Raw genomic sequence first — 18,358 nt, 5'->3', positions numbered from 1 at the left:
TTGTGGCCCACAAGACATATTGCATTGATCCCTATGTCAGGTGCGTTTAATCCAGTGTTATTTATTTTATTAACCTGAGGAGGATGAGAACTTGAGTCACTGCCACCACAATTCTACACTCTGACCTGCAGGCAGGAAACACACATCTCCGCTGCATTTGTTTAGCCCACTGAGCTATATAGCACGGCCAAAGCACCCCTGTGTCAGTTAGCCAAATCTTATCACCTGCTGTACGTACAGGCAGATTAGAAACACAGCCTTACGACATGTTAAGGCATGCCTAGATTTTATTAAATACAAAAACAAAACCAACAATTGATGGCCAGAATGCAGAACAATGTCATACATTCCCCCCAGTACAGAGATCTGGGCCTAAATCCATCGTTTTTTGCTCAAAATGCCATTCCAGGTTGAACCCAGCCATATGCAAATCAGTCTTGATTCTGTGCCCAATGGGAACAGTCCAGCTGGAACTGCCAGGCCAGGTCCTCCTTGGACTGGAAACAAGCATCCTAGGACCGGCTTCGGGGTTTCACCCCTTTTCAGCCAGGATAGCTTGACTCCAGTGGCATGGAGAGCACAGGACCCACGTCTGGGCATACCCGTCCCACTCGAGGTGACAAATTGGCTTGGCAGTTTGGGCTGGGTTGTTCCCACAAGGAACAGGGTCAAGACTGATTTGCACAGGGCTGGGTCCAAACTGGGGTTGTGTTGTGTGGTGAGCAAAAGAATTATGGATTAAACCCAGATCCTTGTGACTGGGGGTGAATGTTTGCATTGTCCAGCATTCCGTCCATCAATTGTTTCTTTTGCATAGCTTTTATTAAAGGTTGGTCACACAATCTATGCATTAATACATTGAAAAACTGTTCAACAATCCATGATTGTTTTTATAGTTGATTTAAAAAATGGGTAATATAAATGTGTTTTACTTACGTCTGACTTAAAACGCTCAGCTAAATTTATTTTTTAGATAAAAATGTGTTTTATATAGTAGTTTGAGCACTTAATAAAATAACTCTGTTCCTTCTTAACACCTACAAATTACTCAGTTGACCAGGCTATGAAGGATTGAAAGCTCTGTTGGGCTTGGAAGGCTAGGACTACATGAGCGGGTAATCACAGGAGATTTTAGCTTTAAACCTTTAACTCAGTTTTGCGCAGGAATAATGTGGTGGCCTTGTAATTTTATCTTCCTGGAAGTATTGTTAAAAAAACAGGATCCTATTTTGTGTTTCATTTTTAGATAGTTTTCCTTGTTTTATTATTTTGTTTTGTTTGGTTAGAGGCCTGAGCAGGTGTCTTCACAGAAAAGTTGCTTCTGCTGTCATTGTGGTTAAAAAGCTGTGAGGGACTTGCCCAATGTCAATGCACACCCTTTAAGAATACTAGACACAAAGGGCTGTAGGTCCCTTCACATTTGGTGTGGGGAAATTCTTGGTTAAAGCCATTTAGAGGTGTGTGCTCTAGAGTGGGTCCCCTCAACTTTGTCTTCCTCACACCCATCACTCACAGTAGGCCCGACCTTTGGAGCGGGAAGTCGCAAGGAAGGCAGAGACAGACACACCATGAACCCTGTACATGTGTGTTTTTGTATTTTTATAGGCCTTAGACCACATCTAGTTAGAACAGAATCTCCCATAGCGTGATGAATATAACTTCGTCTTTATCGTACATTGTATTTTATCTCCACACACACTCTGATTCCACCTTAGTCAGGTAGAAAAATGGGGTAGGTAGTAAGAGATATTGATTGACCCTATCCTGATATATTATTACTCCTGTAGCTAGAGAACATGCCTGGGGGAATGATGATGTTGAAGTACGCCAACTAGGAAGGTAAGGGTTGTAGTCTCTTTAACAAAATGTTTTTTAAACACGGCTATCCCATATTTGTCGACTTGACACAGAATCCTCATGGCACACTTTTGTCCACCAAATCAGAGACTGGGGAAGAAGACTAGGCTAGCACACCTCCCTGAAGTCAACAAACCCATGCTGAACTAAGAGGTTGGATACTAATCAGAAAAACACACCGCTCCTTCTAACCTCCTGAGACAGATAGAATATCTTCTCAAAGAACTCTCACCCACATAAATCCTGTGGCATTATATGTGGCAAGATATATCTTCTCAAAGGACTCTCACCCACATAAATCCTGTGGCATTATATGTGGCAAGATATATCTTCTCAAAGGACTCTCACCCACATAAATCCTGTAGCATTATATGTGGCAAGATATATCTTCTCAAAGGACTCACACCCACATAAATCCTGTGGCATGCTTCATCACCGAGTCCTCAGATGGGAAAGACCAATACCTCCGGCTGGCTCAAGCTTACTTTTGGAGGGAGAACTTTGATGTCAATGTTAAGAGATCCTTACAGGTACTAGACTGAACGGGTGAGGCCTTGATGATAAAGCATGCCCCAGGGTTTATGGGGTTGAGAGTCCTTTGAAAAGATGTTATATCTGTTTCAGGTGGGTAGAAAGACCTGTGTGCTTTTAGTAGCCATATCTTTGTACAGACCTAATAAACCTATGAGCCACTTGTAAGAGAGAAGGAGATAATCATTAAGTGGCAGAATTCCACAATGTGAAAGTTGAAAACCAGGGATCAAGCCCGGTGGCGACCCCGTTTGACCAAATTGTGTTATCTGAGGCAATTGGCTCAGTTCACTCTTCCTCTTTCCACTTTAAAATTGAATTTTAGAGCACCTTCAAATCCATCAGTTCAAGATGTGCACTGCGCAAACACCTCTCTTGTATTTGGTTAATGACTAAATGAAGCTCTATCTCCATTAACAAACTAGGCCTCATTTAAGGTACACATGACACCTAACTTTCCTCTTGGTTCACAAATGGCATCGTCGGTCAGGGCGATGGAGATAGGGGTATGAATGTTTCTAAGTTCATGTTTAGAAACTATACTTTTAATAAATACCTCTGAATGTAGTGAAATACTTTAATGAACTAAAGAGAAATGTGTCCAGATGTTAGAGAAATACACTTTTTTGAATTCTTGAAAAATTTACCATGCCATTTGTTGCACGATTTACATGCTAAATATGCTGATGGCTTGCCTTGTGTTATGTAGGTATGTCTATAGAACGAACAAAATTCAAAGGCAGTGCAGTGCTGTACAGGGTCAAAACCAAGCATACAGTCAACTGCTGATAGTAGAAAGAGAGGGAGAGGTAGCTAATATGTGTAATATCACTGCATTGTGTTCTTTAAAAAGGTGTGTTATCAACCCTTTCTTAAATCAGAGCAGCATTAAGGCAGTCCTGCTGGATCTGGGGAGTTGTCCCAGATCTTGGCTGCATAGTTAAAAAAGGCCTACTGACCTGTTTTTTCTTAGTCTGCAGTCTGATGTTGCCGTGCCTGCAAGAGTGCCGCGAACCACCACAACTGGTGAGCTTGTTGGCAAGCTTTTCTGCAGGATAACAGGGGGTGCTGGGCACGATGGCTTTGTAAATGATACAGCTGTTTCTTTAGATGGTATGGGCCAGCAAGAGGAGCTGGTGGAATACCATCAGGATGGGGAGGTGTGCTAGTTTCTTCAGGCCCTGGATGAGACATGCTGCGGCATAGGATGCCCTAAGGTGTGCCAGGGAGAAGTCTGTGAGGCCATGGAGCAGGGTATTACCACAATCCAGATACAGGTATACAAGTGCTTGAGCAGCAGTTCTGAGGCTGCTTGCTGGAAATCACTTTCCTTAGAAGAGAGAGCTGGTACCAGGCCATCTTTGTCTTTTGTGTTATGGCTCTTAGGGCCAAGCCAGATCCTCTGCTCTCCCTATCATTTTGGTGGCTTGCCCATCATTAACTAGCAAATTTCAGTGGGGAACTACTCTGTGTGGTAAAGGGGGAAGTCCAGGTTATTAGCCACCAACTTAACAATAGTGTTTATCTTGTAGCATGTAAAGGCCACACATGGGGCCACGACTGCAACAACACCTGCAATTGCAAGAACGAGGGCGCCTGTGACTCCGTAACTGGGGCTTGCATGTGCCCGCCTGGCTTCAAGGACCTTTTGTGTGAGAAGCCTTGTGACCCTGGGTCCTACGGAGACAACTGCCAGCAGGACTGTGCATGCGAGAATGGAGCCACCTGCGACCCTAGCGATGGAGCGTGCCGCTGCCAGGAGGGATACACCGGGGCATAGTGAGTATGTTGCGGGTATTTGGTGGGTCATGTGTACCTTCAACAGTGCACCACCAATGGTCCACAGCATTAGCTAATTTTGACACCGCATTATTTAGCAACACAGGAAATAAAATATTTTAATGAAAGCTTATCTGTACATGAAAATTGTAATTTTATTGAGATAATTTCTCATATTTAAATCTTCACCATAAGGTTTTATAGCACATTCCAGGCTTCTTACCACACACAAATTCTCCGGAATCTGATTTAACTACTAATTCACTTTAATTGATCTACAAGCTGAGATCCAAGAGGCATGAACCTATTGAAAAATATATAAGAATTGATATATTTGAATAAGCCAAGTTCTATCATTGAAATTTAGTCTTCATTGGCTTATCAAGATTAGAAGGCGGATCATCTATCATGTTTACTGAACTAAATATCTGTTGGGATCCTAACTGTGATGAATAATCTTGTGAAAAATAAAACAAGTGTTTTTTTTTTTTAAATGGGCAATTCAAAATGACAATGTTGGTTGGAGAACTGGCTGTGTGTGGATACCTCTTCTTTTCTCTTCTCCAGTTGTGAGATCCGCTGCACGATAAAGGAGGATGGGTCTGGAGTCCGCTGTCCCGAGAGTTGTCCCTGTCAGCGTGGGGGAATCTGCACAAGAGAGCCAGGGCACTGCCTCTGCCCACCTGGATGGATGGTATGGGAGAGTTCAGGGGTCCAGTGGACATGCTTTGGGATGCCTAGAATCTACCAGAGGCTTTCACCATGGTAGGGGGGAGGGATTGAGGCTGAAATACTGAAAGTAAAGTTGTATGCTAGACTTGTCTGGACCAGGCACAACTTTAAATCCACTCAAAGTGAAAAGGGATCAAATTACTACCAAATTAGTAAAAATATCAATCTTAGAGGCTTGCAGTTTGCCTGAGAAGACTTCCACCTGTACTGCCAAATACAGGCAATGAAGAATACAAAGGAAGCTTAGTTTTGATGCCCTCTTGTGCCTCTTTCTTCCACCACCCCACACCTCACTCTCTGTAGCTCCTGAAGGCTCTTTTAAATTCCAGGTTTCTCCCTTTGTCACTGTTATCCTTCTTTCTCCCTTTTCTGATTTTCGCTGTATTGCTCTGGTTCAAAGTCTGATGATGAAAAATGAGTCCCACTACCCCAAAAATGACTGCCGGTGCCCACCATCTGCAGATTAAACACTGAATGCAGTATGAGATGAGTTACTCCTTTCAACTGAATCTGTTGCACGCACAGGTATCAATAGCTCATAAAGATATGGGGCCAGATGTACGAACAATTTTAGCATGCGCAAACGGGCTAGTGACCCGTTTGCTCATGCGAAAATTGTCATGGCCATGTACCAACACAATTTTGTGAGCCGCAACTGAATTGCGACTCGCAAAAAAGTGTTTAGAGGCTCGCTATTTGGAAGGGGCTTTCCCTTCCAAATGGCAAGTCTCAAAACCATGTAGTAATGTTTTGCGACTGCAATTGCGGTCTCGAGACACATGTGTTACTGAATTGTATCCTTCATCAGTAGAGATCAGAACAACAAATTACATCAGGGGTTGCTGAGAATGCTGCCACAGTCCTCACAGGTGTCAGTACCTCTCAGTGGCGCACAGGTGCATCTCCAAAAGCTCGCCAGCGGGCTGGCTCAAGGGAGCCTTTTTAAATAGCAGGGGGATGGGAGAGCACTGTCTCCCATCACAGCACAGTTCGCCCCTTAGCATTATGGTACATGCAGTACAATGTTTGTGCGTAATTGAGCTTTTGGAGATGCACCTGTGTGCCAGTGAGAGGTACTGGGACCTGAGATGACTATGGCAGGATTCTCAGCAACCCCTGATGTCATTTGTTTCTCTGATCACTACTGATGAAGGATAAAGTCCAGAAACACATGTCTAGAGATGAACAGCACTATCTGCACCAACTCTGGTGAAAAACCACAGATAATACTCAAGTAAGCACAAACATTGTTCTGCATTTACCATAATGCTAAGGGGCGAACTGTGCTGTGATGTGAGGCAGTGTGCTCCCGTCCCCCTGCAGTGCAAACAATGTATACATGCCACACGATTCAGGTATTTGGAAGCGATGCCCTAAACACCCCCCTTCCAAAGACTGAATTAGCATTTGGTTGGAAACCCAAATTGCGATTCTGTAACTTGTTACCAATTCGCAATTTGAGGTTTGGACATAAGAAAAAGCTTTTTTGCGATCTCAAACGGACCAATTCTGCTAATGAGGCTGTTTGCAAACACAGAAATACTTCATACATCTGGCCCCAACACTTTATCACTGTTTAACTGTATTTTCTCCTGAACCATGATGCCTTGATGCTCCCAAAGTCCAAGTAACTAAGGGAGTGAGGCGATTGCACTTCACAACTCACTAGCCCCCTCCCCACTCTTTAGCTATGGCCATAGTAATAACTGCTTCTGTTGATAGGGACAATAGTCTAGTGCGGGCATAGGCATCGATGGTAAATAATGATACAGGAAATGTTACCAATGTTATTAATATTAAGGTTTTATGATTAAGTAATGTTTTGTCATTAACTAATCAGATAAAATATACATTGGCTTTAATAAATGTAACTACGAGTGTTGTGCTGCAAGCAAAGCATCTCTGGAGTTGTTAGGAGACAGTGTTGGTGGGAGGGCAGTTACTAGATGTCTCCAGCCTTAAAGCCGCTTCATTCCATTTGCAGCAGTATCGCTGTAGTATTGTTTAATGAACTCTCTCCATAATATCCCAAAACATCTCCTTATACCCCCACAATTAATCCAATTTCTGACTGTCTCCCTCTTTTGCCACATCTTTTCCTCTTCTGCTGCTTCCTTGACTCATTGTTCTCTACGTGCAGCACAGATCCATACGATTATCTACCCACCTATTAGAATTGGTCCTCAGAGGTCAGATTATTTGAGGAAACTAACTTAGTCAAAAGGCGTCTACCCTACTTGCTGTTTCTTGTTACCATCTTATTCCCTCTCCTGGTCTATATATTCCATTTCTCCTGTTTCACTTCTTCTCTTGGAGGTTATCATGGGGCACCATAAAGAACTCAGGAAATGGGCACACAAGATAAAATACAAGCAGTAGCCAAAAGTCCCGTTACCCACATTGGTACTCACTGGAAGTCTCCCCACATTGAGCTAATTAGATGCATTTCTTAATTTGGCCTACCTTTGATTGCTGTGCAGTTGAAAGAACCAATCATAGCAACAGGTCTGATTGTATGGAAAACCACATGGCCCAACTGAAAGTCCATTCTCCAAAGAGCAGTGTTTGATTTAATTACCAAGAAAGACCTCTTGCTCTATTTTGGAAGCTACAATAATAGTTTAATTGACCATATTGTTCTTCATAACAGTATAGCATCCTGATCTCAAGGATTCAGTGAAGAAGAATAGCCTGAAAATGAAAAGCAGAGGATAAGCGGAATCTTAGTTAATTTGCTTGTTTGAGGGGTAATATTTAATAAGATATTTTCCTTTTCCTCTTCCTTTTCAAGGGCTCCATCTGCTCCTTCCCATGTCCTAGTGGGCACTTTGGCAGTGGATGCACAGAGGAATGCCTTTGCCACAACAAGGGAGTGTGTGAATCAGAAAACGGACAATGTCGCTGTGCGTTGGGATTCACGGGGGATCGGTGAGTAATAATATCCCACAATAAATATTGTAACATTACCATGCTGTAGGATCGACTGAGCACTGGTGAGCGATCACTTCTTGGAATGACAAATACAGTTCACAGAATGATTCTCTGGGACCGGTGTGCAGGTGAGCAGTTCTCAGGATGGACAGTGGTAAGGCACATCAGGATTCTCTAGGCACCGGTGAGCAGTCACTGCGTATGATGGACAATTTCTCAATATCCACGCCTATCCACCTCATGAAGAGTCCTTAATATTTTTAAAGTCAATTCTGCTGAATATGATCAGTGAGAAACTCATTTCCACACTTTTAGCTAAATTAGTAATACAGAACAGACATGGTAAAAGCTTAGAAGAGGGCTTATGGCTGGTTGCTGCTGCAGGACTAATTTTTAAAGTACATGCAGGTATGTTTCTTTAAGCAAGGCTAATCTCACCATGCAGAGTGCGACTGCCCAAAAAAAAAAAACCTCACTTCTTTGGTATACTCACGAAATTGCTTTTTTAACCTTTTCATGTCCTGCGTAGAAGAACCACATGCTATGGAATATTGCTGACAACAGCAGGGACCTAGATTCACCCTGACCACCCAGGACTTCCTATAGGCATTGGACAATGATGTTCAAGCAACAAAGCAGGCCGGCCTAATACAGGAAATGAGACAGAGCTCCGCCCCGGGAACATTACTGAAAGCTTCCAAAAGTTGAGCATGTGCAAACAGTGTTGCAATGAGTAACCGCTGTCAACGCCTACAGTTCAGATTTTCTGAGCTGCAACTTAAAGACTTGAAGAGAGGTAAAGGGAAGACCCAAAGGAGTGGGCATTGTTAATTCTTTTCTTAGAGGTTTCCCCATGAGGCCATGCTGTTGTATTATGCTAGTCACTGATCGTACTCCGGCCCATATTTGAAGACAGATCTTCAGTAATAATGAACGTATATGCTCCCTTTTAAAGGTGGTGGTAGTACCACGAATCTGGGAACTGTATCGCTGCAGGGGAAAATAGGTTATCCTAATATTACTACAAATGTAACTTTACATTGAAAATATTCCGCAAGTTCTTGTCCCATTTAATGAGTGTTGAGATAAAGCCAGATTTTTGTGGGGACAACAGGCAGGGATGTGTTTTTCAAGGATCTGGTATTTACCATAATTCGTTATGCGGTATAACTACTTTGCTCAAAATAGAAACATCATAGTAAATGTACAGAAACCCTCTTATCGCACATTTAAAATATTGCAGACATTTACCAAATTATACACACTAGACAATTACCTGGGCAGACTTTATGGCGGTCAAAGAGGATTTATAAACCAACTGTTTTGTATTGGACGACATAAGAGATTTCCCTTTGCTGCTTTTATTAGCTGTGGTGTTAGTCAAGGTTTATTTGATTTATGTAAAATTAAACATGTAATATACTTACTGATAGGCTTGGCATCTTTGGCGTGGGTTCCCCTGACTTTTTGCCTCTACCTCCTGTATTTTTGACGCTGTGCTGGATTTCGTTTTTGCTGGCTTAGATGCTTTGGGCACTTGCCACTGCTGATCAGTTTCAAAGTGCAAGTGCTCCATATGTAAATTGTTATTACAATTAGTTCTCCATGATTGGCATATCTGATTTACTGGTAAGACCCTAGTAAAGTGCACTGAGTGTGCCAGTGCCTGTAAATCATATGCTACTAGTGGGCCTGCAGCACTGATTGTGACACCCACATGAGTAGCCCTGAAAGGGCATCTCAGACCTGCCACTGCAGTATCTGCACGCAGTTTTAAAGTGCCATGGAGACCTGGCAAGTGCACCCACTTGCCAGGCCTTAACCTTCCTTTTTCTTACATGTAAGGCACCCCTATGGTAGGCCCAAGGTCCCCCATGGGCAGGGTGCAGTGTATGTGAAGTGTAGGACATGTACTGGTGTGTGTGACATGTCCTGATAGTGAAATACTGTGTATTTCCTTTTTCACTATTGAAAAGCTGTCTGCCCCATAGGATAACATGGGAGATACTTTGTATCATCTTACTCGTATACATTTCGATTGGGAAAAGATAAAGAAATAAAGTTTAGGCTCTCCGAACTCAGAATTTAATAACACATATTTTAGTGAATATGGTTGTTAAATTATGTGTTTGAAAATGCCACTTTTAGAAAGTAGCCATTTTCTTTTTTAACCATTCTGTGTGCCTCTGCCTGTTTGTGGATTGACTGTCTGGTTTTGGAGTGACAGGGGCTGGGGATGTGCATTCACTGTAGACATCCACTGGGGGGGATTGAGGTATTCCTGGTCCTTCTTGATGAATCAGAGCTGAGCTGAATGGGGTTTGGCTGCATTTAGAGTAGTGTGAGTAGTTTCCTTGCACCTGAATAGGACCTGTCTCCCTTGCACAATGCTCTTTCCACCCCCTGTGGTCATACTGTACCAGTGAGGACAGAACTGTTGTGGACTGGCCTCGGAGACCCTTGCACAAAGTAGAACAAAGACAACATGGGGTATAAGTAGTGGACCTTAAACTCCAGAACTTTAGATCACTACTGGACTCAAGAGGAACCTTTGCAATGAGAAGAGCTGGAGAGCTGTGAGGAGGAGTACTGACTCTTTGCTGTGTGCTGTTTGGGGTTGGCCTGCAGTTGCTGCTTCTGCCAAGGACAGAACAAATACTGGAACTTTGCTGTAAACCTACTTGAAGAAGAATCTCCAAGGGCCTGGGTGTGCTGGTCTCCTGTTCTGAAGTCTCAGGGACACAAGATTTCACCCCTAGGTCCCCTGAACTCCATTACTGAGAGTGCTGACCTGCCGGGAGGTGTCTATTTCAGTTTTGGGCCTCTAGAGGTTTTTCCTGCTGTTGTGAGCTGGAAGCAACTTGGAAGAAGCGAGAAAAGCAATCTCTGACGCAGTCAGCGCTGGTGCCGAGATGCCACAACCTGCACTGAGGCCAGGGGCACTGCTCGTGAAAGGCATGATGCACCACCCGCCCTGCACCGCAGCTCCGACGCCCTGCGACACTTGCTGACCAGTGCTCGCACCGACTCTGTCACTCCCAGGGCCCTTGTCAGCAGGCATCTGCAGCTCACACCACCCATGAGAGTACCAACATAACTACTGACCATCACACCCCTACAAGTGTGACAATTCAGACTATTTCAGGCCAACAAAAGCTTCAAGAATGTCTTGGTGGCAGGTATTGGTCATTTAAATTCATATTTAATTAATAAACAACTGTTAAACTCACCTCTAAATTAGACAGACAGCACCATCTTGTGGCAGACTGTCATAAGTGCTCGTGTTGACAATTTAATGCCGGTGCCGAACACCGGAAACCATCAGTTCAAATTAAGCACTGGCTACATTTTGTTAGATCACATTAGGTACTCATTTTTCAATCAGAATTCCTGTTGCCTCCCTTGTTTTTCAATACTGCTTGGTTCAAAGCTGTATTCATTTATAAGTCCTTCTTTTGTAGTATATTTTTACTTTTGCTGGAATTTAAATTGTCAGGTTTTTATTAAACACAATAATTTCGTATTTTTGCATTAAAGGGTTTCCAAATGAAATATATCTGTGTGATACCGAAGTTGTACTTTCAAGACTTTACTGTAGCAGGGGAAATCCTATTTTTGGTGTTTAAACAGGTTAATGAGATTAGTGCTTGTTTAAATTCGAAATATGCAGGTTTGCTCAGCCTTTCATCCATCTTTAGTTGATAAAATGAGTGCAGGTACACACTCTGTAAAACGGTTTCATGTTACCATTTTACCATTTTTTTAAAGTAGTGCTTTTATTAATAGTGTCATACAAATTACACATAATTATTAGTATTATTATTTCTGTTGTTAATGTTCAATAGCCTTGAAACTGTGGCCCAAACCACCTTCCAGACATAAAGTGATGTTCAGGAGGCACAGATTCTGGACAGAATGGGAAATTAAGCTGTCCATGTCACCTCCCAGTTACCCCTGAAAATAATATCATTTTGTCTGCGTATTTCACAAAATGCCTTTAAATGGCAACGCCTAACAACAACATTATATTTTTTATCTTTTAAAAATACTATTGCATAAATTAAAATTACCACAGAATGAAACTTTTGAAAACATACCTCTGAAGAAATACGTCAAAACCTACTTTTCATTTTTAACTTGTTAAAAAAAATTATCATTGCAGAAATATTTCAAGAAAATCCTAGACACTGCATTATTTTGTCGAATATTGACTTGCATTTTTACAATACATAAAAATATTAGGAGGGGGCGTAAGAGGCATAATTTGGTGTAGCGTAATCACACAGAATTACCTAAAAATTCTGAGAGGCTATGCAGAATTAAGCGAGAAGATTAATTCTGCATTTAGCACTATCTCTCAATGCAAAAATCACTCCTGGCATCCAAAATGGGCGCAGAAATGCACTTTGCACTAAGAAATAGTGCCAAATGCAACAGAACACGAATAGCATGAATGAGCTGCCGATTGCGCTCACTAAAAGAGGTCTTGAGGTAGGATATTCATGAAACTTAACTCTGGCATTTAGCACTACTTTCTTATATCAAAAGAACCCCCTCGCATCCAAAATGGGCATGAGAATGCATTTTGCACTATGAAATGTAGAATTTCCCCCAAGCTTACACCGATCATCGAGCGCTATTTTCTTACCACAAAATGCACTCTAGCATCCAAAGTGGACACAAGGATGCATTTTGCGTTAGGAAAGAGTGTTAAATGCAGCAGAACACAAAGAGCGAGTGTGAGAGGATGCTAAATGTGCTCTCACGGTAGGATTGTTCCCTCTCCCCGATTTACTTTTAACTACAGTGTAATCGCGTCATTATCAGTAATTCTGAATCAAAGAGTAATGCAGTATTATGGGATTTACTCAGATTATGCCAGCGTAATTAAAATTACACCCAGACACTAAAAATATAAGGACACTGCTGAAGCCACAGTGGTTTGCTTCCAACTTCGAAGTCATCTGCTAGCACCACACCAGGGGTCGCTCCACCTTTACATCCTTTTGACTGATAAAACAGAAGACTAAGTTGTGTAACAATAATAAATAGTACCAAAATGTTCCCAAAAATATTTCAGATTCTGGTATATACTAATTAAAATAGGAAGGAATCCCAGATATGTGCAGCGACAGTAATTACATCTAGATGAAAACACTAAGCAGGCTGACTTCAGCCAATCATGAATTGAACCTTCACCCGGAAATACTTTGTCAGATTCACAATGCTCAGATTGTTCAGACTGTGGAGGTATTTGACTGCAGCATGGACAAGAAATAGATGTTTGCTTGCTGCAGATTCTTTGGAGGACACTACTTGGTGATGCCTTCTTCCTAGGCTTGGTCCTTGCTCATCATTATGCCTTTACACTACTGCATATCATGCACAGCGATACACAGGATAAAGTGGCATATTTACCAACGATTCGAGAACTCCCGTTTCTAGTCAATGTATAGTAAGTAGACACTATGTTTGTCCTTGTGTTGCGCCATGGGGGCGCCCCGCAAATGTTTAGTGAACATACCCCCAAGTGTCAGGCAACCTATGTTGCTGATTACCCCAAATTGGCGGAGATGCTTATGCCATCCAGATCTGTTGGGACTTAAAGGAGGCAGTTTGCCATACCAACCTGAAGATCCTGTTCCCTTACGTTTAGGTCAATGGAAGACCTAAAGATATTTTTTAAGTAAGTAACTGATGAGATTTCTAAAGTTGTTCTTACAGCTGAAGGAGCAGCAAAGGATGTGTGCGCAGGAAGATTTTTAATTGTTTTTATCGATTAGTACTTAGCATCATATGGAAACCTTTACAGATGAAATGCCTCCAGTCCGTCAATTTGCTCTGTCCCTAACAACAAGAGCTTACATTAGGACCAGTAAATAGGCACTGCCACCTATTTCTGTTTTTATTCCTTCATCTCCCAATCAATCGTAGCCCATTTTCCGGATAACAATAGCTTCTTCCTAAATGCCTTTACGCCTATGCAGTATCCCAGCTTAGGACTTGATTACGATAGTGGCGGCGGTGGCGGTTCAACCCCCCGACAGCCCTTCGTTCTGACCGCTGTATAATGATACTGGTGATCTGACCCACTGCTGTCGGACGCAAGACCGTGCCTCTGCCTGGATCATAGATCCCGACTGTTCAGCGGTCGGATGAGTGTCTCAAAATGGCGGCGGTGCAGGCAGTCATAGCTGTTGGGATTACGATATCCCTTTCTGACAGCCTTTTCATGGCAGGGTTCCTGCCATGAAAAGGCTGTCGGAAAGAGATCAGGGAGCCCCACACAGGGCCCCCGGGGATTGGAGCCCAGAGTAAAACGTGCATAGGGGTACATGTGGTGTCCTCCTCTCCTGGCACTGTCGTGTGCGCGCTGTGTGCCATGCACAACATGGTGCATGGCACAAGGTGCACAGATATGTCAGAAGCGCTGCACGGCAGCAACATCTACTGAGGCCCTTTTCTATGGCTGCAGTATGCCCCCCACTGTGGTAACACTGACTTCCGATTGCCAACCCCGTGATCACATCAAAATATGGCGGTCAGACCACCCGCATGCTTGTTGGCGGTCTCCCGGCCGCCACAGTAGCGGCCGGCAGTCCGACAGCCCAACATTGAAACCAGGTCCTTAGGTATAAATTTGCAACTAGGAATGCACATCAATTCACTGCTTTCTTGCCTGATAACTCCTAAAGAAGAAGGTTTTTTTCATTACAAATATCCCATGGGTTAAAAGGTCTGGACTTTCAAGCTCTGTCAGTTAACCATCTTTTTGGGTTTTTTATACCAAAAAAGCTGTCCAATTTGCCAATTGTCACCTTTCAATTTCCCTTAAAAGTCTTGCAAATTGACTTTGTTATAATAATTATTCAAATGATTCTTGACCTAAAAAAGCTTGGAGATTTTCTGTTGATTAATCAAATCACTGCAAAACTGGTGATGTGTTTGTGTCTCTGGAGTAAAAAAAAGCAACAAGGAAGCAAAGAATATCCGTTCAGTTCTGCTATGAGCTGGCACAGATCGACCACCCTAAGGAAGATCCAAGTTTCCTCTATGAGAGTGGTTGCCAACTACACAAGACACTCATACACGTCTAACAGAACATACTCTGCAGAACTCTCTCCATACGCTGAGCAAACCACAGATATGCTCCAAAGCTATCACTATCAACAGTACTCGTCAAGAATACAGCCACAAAATACATCTAATAAAACACATTAGAGCGGCCTAACACTCCGCAAGCAGCCGACACAGCACAGACATGCCTTACAACTCTGAAGCTGCTTCTCATCAAAACACGTCATACATAGCATCAGACATAACTAGCAGTGGGCGAAGCATTAAGTCAAAGTGCAAAATCCACCCATGGAGAAATTTTGCTCGCAAAACCAATTTTCAATTTTAAGCGGAATTCCTCAACTTTCATGGTGTTTTCTGACTTTTCACCCTTTCCATCCCTACATTAAATGTCAAAATAACATGGGCCACCACAGACTGCCAAAATCTGTTAGTTTTACTTGGACATACAAAGCTGCAAAAAACAGGCAGTTCATTGAGCATTTTTTGTGTTTCCGATTTTGCAAAAAAAGAATTAAGTCACACATAAACACAGCATTTCAAATACATTTAATAAACCTTGTATATACTAAATGATTTACGATAACGAGGTTCCTAAGCACTAAACATTACAACATGTCATTCAAAACCACCTAATCAAAACACCCATCATAGATTGCACACAGATCTGATATCCCCTTATCCTGGCTATCACAAATGGCACCTTAGTCACATCTGCTGGATCGGAACTCGATGTTCAGATCATCTCTAATGACTCTATTATCCCTATATCTTCCATATGAAGTACAGGCCGCTACATGACAGTACAACAACCAGAAATGTCTCTTAACCCAGCAAAGTGATCGGTCTTCCTCCAATATCATACACCAACATCCTAAGAATTTCAAATTGCCTCCATAATATCCAGTAGGACACAATTGATCAATGAACTACAAGCCATAAAGTCACGCCACTGAGTCCCCTCCACAGAAAACTTTCAGACTCCAGTCTGAGAGGGAAAGACGAAAATGACCCAAACAGCATCCCAGACAACCGACACCACACAAAGAAAACTAAATACAGACAATGCCTATTAGAAATGTCAAAGCAAACACAAGGAGATGATGGACGGAGCGCTGAAACTTTTCAGACACTCACCCCCACTCACAGATCTGGGTTGAATCCATCATCGTTCTTTACTGGGGGTGAATGTATGACATTGTTCTACATCCTGTCCATCAATTGTTCTTTTTGCTTTTGTCACCCCAAGTGGGACGGGTATGTCCAGACATGGGTCCCGTGCTCTCCATGCCATTGGAGTCAAGCTATCCTGGCTGATGAGGGGTGAAACCCCGAAACCGGTCCTAGGATGCTTGTTTCCAGTCCAGGGAGGACCTGGCTTGGCAGTTCGGGCTGGACTGTTCCCATTGGGTGCAGGGTCAAGAGTGATTTGCATATGGTTGGGTTCAAACTGGAATTGCATGGGGAGCAAAAAAACAATGGTTTTAGGCACAGATCTCAACGTTTACCATGGAAAGTTTTCCCCGCAGGGAATTACAACACGGTTGCTACAACAACCGCGTTGTAACCACACATACCATTACTCCTCAAGTCGGAACAACGACTTGCGGAGGGGGCAGAAGGTGTTGGATTTAAAATCCAACACCTTCCCTACTGTCCGCACAGACTGGAGTTAGAATAGTAAATTATACTATTCCAACATCCAGCGCCCCCCTCCGCAAGTCGTTGTTACTTGTGGGGTGAGGGTATGCGTGGTTACAACGTGGGCGTTGTAATAACCACGTTGTAATTCCCTGCGGGGAAAAATAATGCATGAAAAAGAGGTATATTCGATCTCTGTACTAGGGTGAATGTATGACATTGTTCTGCATTCTGTCCATCATTTGTTCCTTTTTGCAATGGAAATGTCAGTCACATAACTGAACTTCTCTTTCTTTCCATTATTCTATGAAAAGATTCCAGTATTATGGAATTATTTTATTTTGTAGAAATATTTCAGGGGACCCTTCTAAAGGGATAGCCTAACTTCTACTGCAGGAAGAAACCTATGCGAGCAAGGAAACTTAGAAAAGTGTGGTCTAAGATCTCTTAGCTTTTATGAAGACATTTGTTTTCAAAGGTTTATGCTAACCAGAGACGTTTTAAGGTATGCACAAAGTGGCCTCTGGTCCAGGGCTGCAGCCTTTCAGGGGGCCCCCTAGTGGAACCCGCACTGTTCTGTAGAAACTTGCCCTGATGACCTTGAATAATTCTTAAACAGATTGTTTTAAATACCGTTTTCCTTTAATATATTTTGAATGTGAGCAATCTGTGAGTGTATTTTACAGACTTTTTGCAGAGAAATGTTGTGTTTTTGTTGCATTCAACAAATGCAATAATAAAAAAGTTGCTTTTAGAACAAAACAGGACCTCGCATATGAGAAATGGGAGGGTGTCACAGAGATTATTTGCAGTCATATTAGTGAGCTGCTGCTGTTTTACAACACTGAAGACACACCTCACTATTCTTGAATATTAGATGTAAACACATATAGAATTTGGATGAGGCGCCTGTGCATTGTCAGTGACCTGGCCAAAGAGGTCATGAAAGAACTGAAATTTGTCATAAATTCAAACTTTTTCCGAACAGGGGCCCCGAAAATACTTTGGCCCAGGGCCCCCCAAATCCTTAAGATGTCCCTGATGCTAAGCCTTTTTGGGGGGGAGTCTTGGCTTCTCCTGGACGCCGTCAGCGCTGCTTGTCTGGTTTCCATCCTGCAGCATGGGAACGCTGCAGTAATCACCGGATATCCGTAGAGGTGGGCCGCATTTGATTAAAAATGAAAACAAATCGAATTCTTTCTCTTCTGGACTCATTGCTCTTCCAACCCCCGGAGGGCAGGCTGCACCTCCATGCTCCCACTGCCTGCAGCCGCACCTGCAGGCAGGTCACGAGGTCACCAGCTGCAGACTCCCCTGGTGCAGCCTTCGGCCAAGAGACGCGCAGATTACAGGCCCGAGCGGCCTCTGGGGGCGCACTGCAACCGCGCAAAAATGTGACTGAGCTTTTTTATCAACCTTAGACTCCGCGCAGATAACACATCCCAGCATTCAGTGTCACATGGGTCAGACCGACCCACAACACGCGGGGCCTAAAACACACTGCGAAGCAGACCTCCGCAGGAACAGTGTTCAATAGCTCGGGGAGATGACTCAGTGGGGTCAGACAATGCTGCCGCAACTCCCAGCGCAATCTGGAGTTTGGGCTGTGTTTTCTAATACTACAATAACATGCTACTGTCAGAGACAAAGGGACGGAAAGCTTTACAGTGCTTTAGAGGGTGTGCAATTGTCGCAAATGATGCAGGTTCGGACCTACAAGGCCATTCATCCGATCTGGTGAAAGACCTTCTTGGGCCGTAGTACGCATTTTTATTGTTTGCGCCGGGCACACCGGGCGCAAACTATGAAA

The 18,358-nt window shown here is 43.1% G+C and overlaps 1 protein-coding gene across 2 annotated transcripts in view; it reads left to right on the top strand.

Moving 5' to 3' along the window:
* Positions 1–18,358, top strand: part of PEAR1 (platelet endothelial aggregation receptor 1) — a 311,694-nt gene that overhangs the window by 195,567 nt on the left and 97,769 nt on the right. For both annotated transcript variants that reach the window (XM_085639753.1, XM_085639752.1), the window contains exons 6-8: positions 3,921–4,167; positions 4,735–4,861; positions 7,691–7,827. In XM_085639753.1, coding sequence (XP_085495879.1) covers positions 3,921–4,167; positions 4,735–4,861; positions 7,691–7,827 — 511 coding nt within the window. The remainder of the gene's footprint in view (positions 1–3,920; positions 4,168–4,734; positions 4,862–7,690; positions 7,828–18,358) is intronic.

This window comes from Triturus cristatus, chromosome 12 (assembly GCF_964204655.1).
Source record: "Triturus cristatus chromosome 12, aTriCri1.1, whole genome shotgun sequence".
Classification (NCBI taxonomy): domain Eukaryota; kingdom Metazoa; phylum Chordata; class Amphibia; order Caudata; family Salamandridae; genus Triturus; species Triturus cristatus.
Note: the sequence above shows the minus strand (reverse complement) of the source record. Positions and strands in the feature narration are given on the sequence as shown.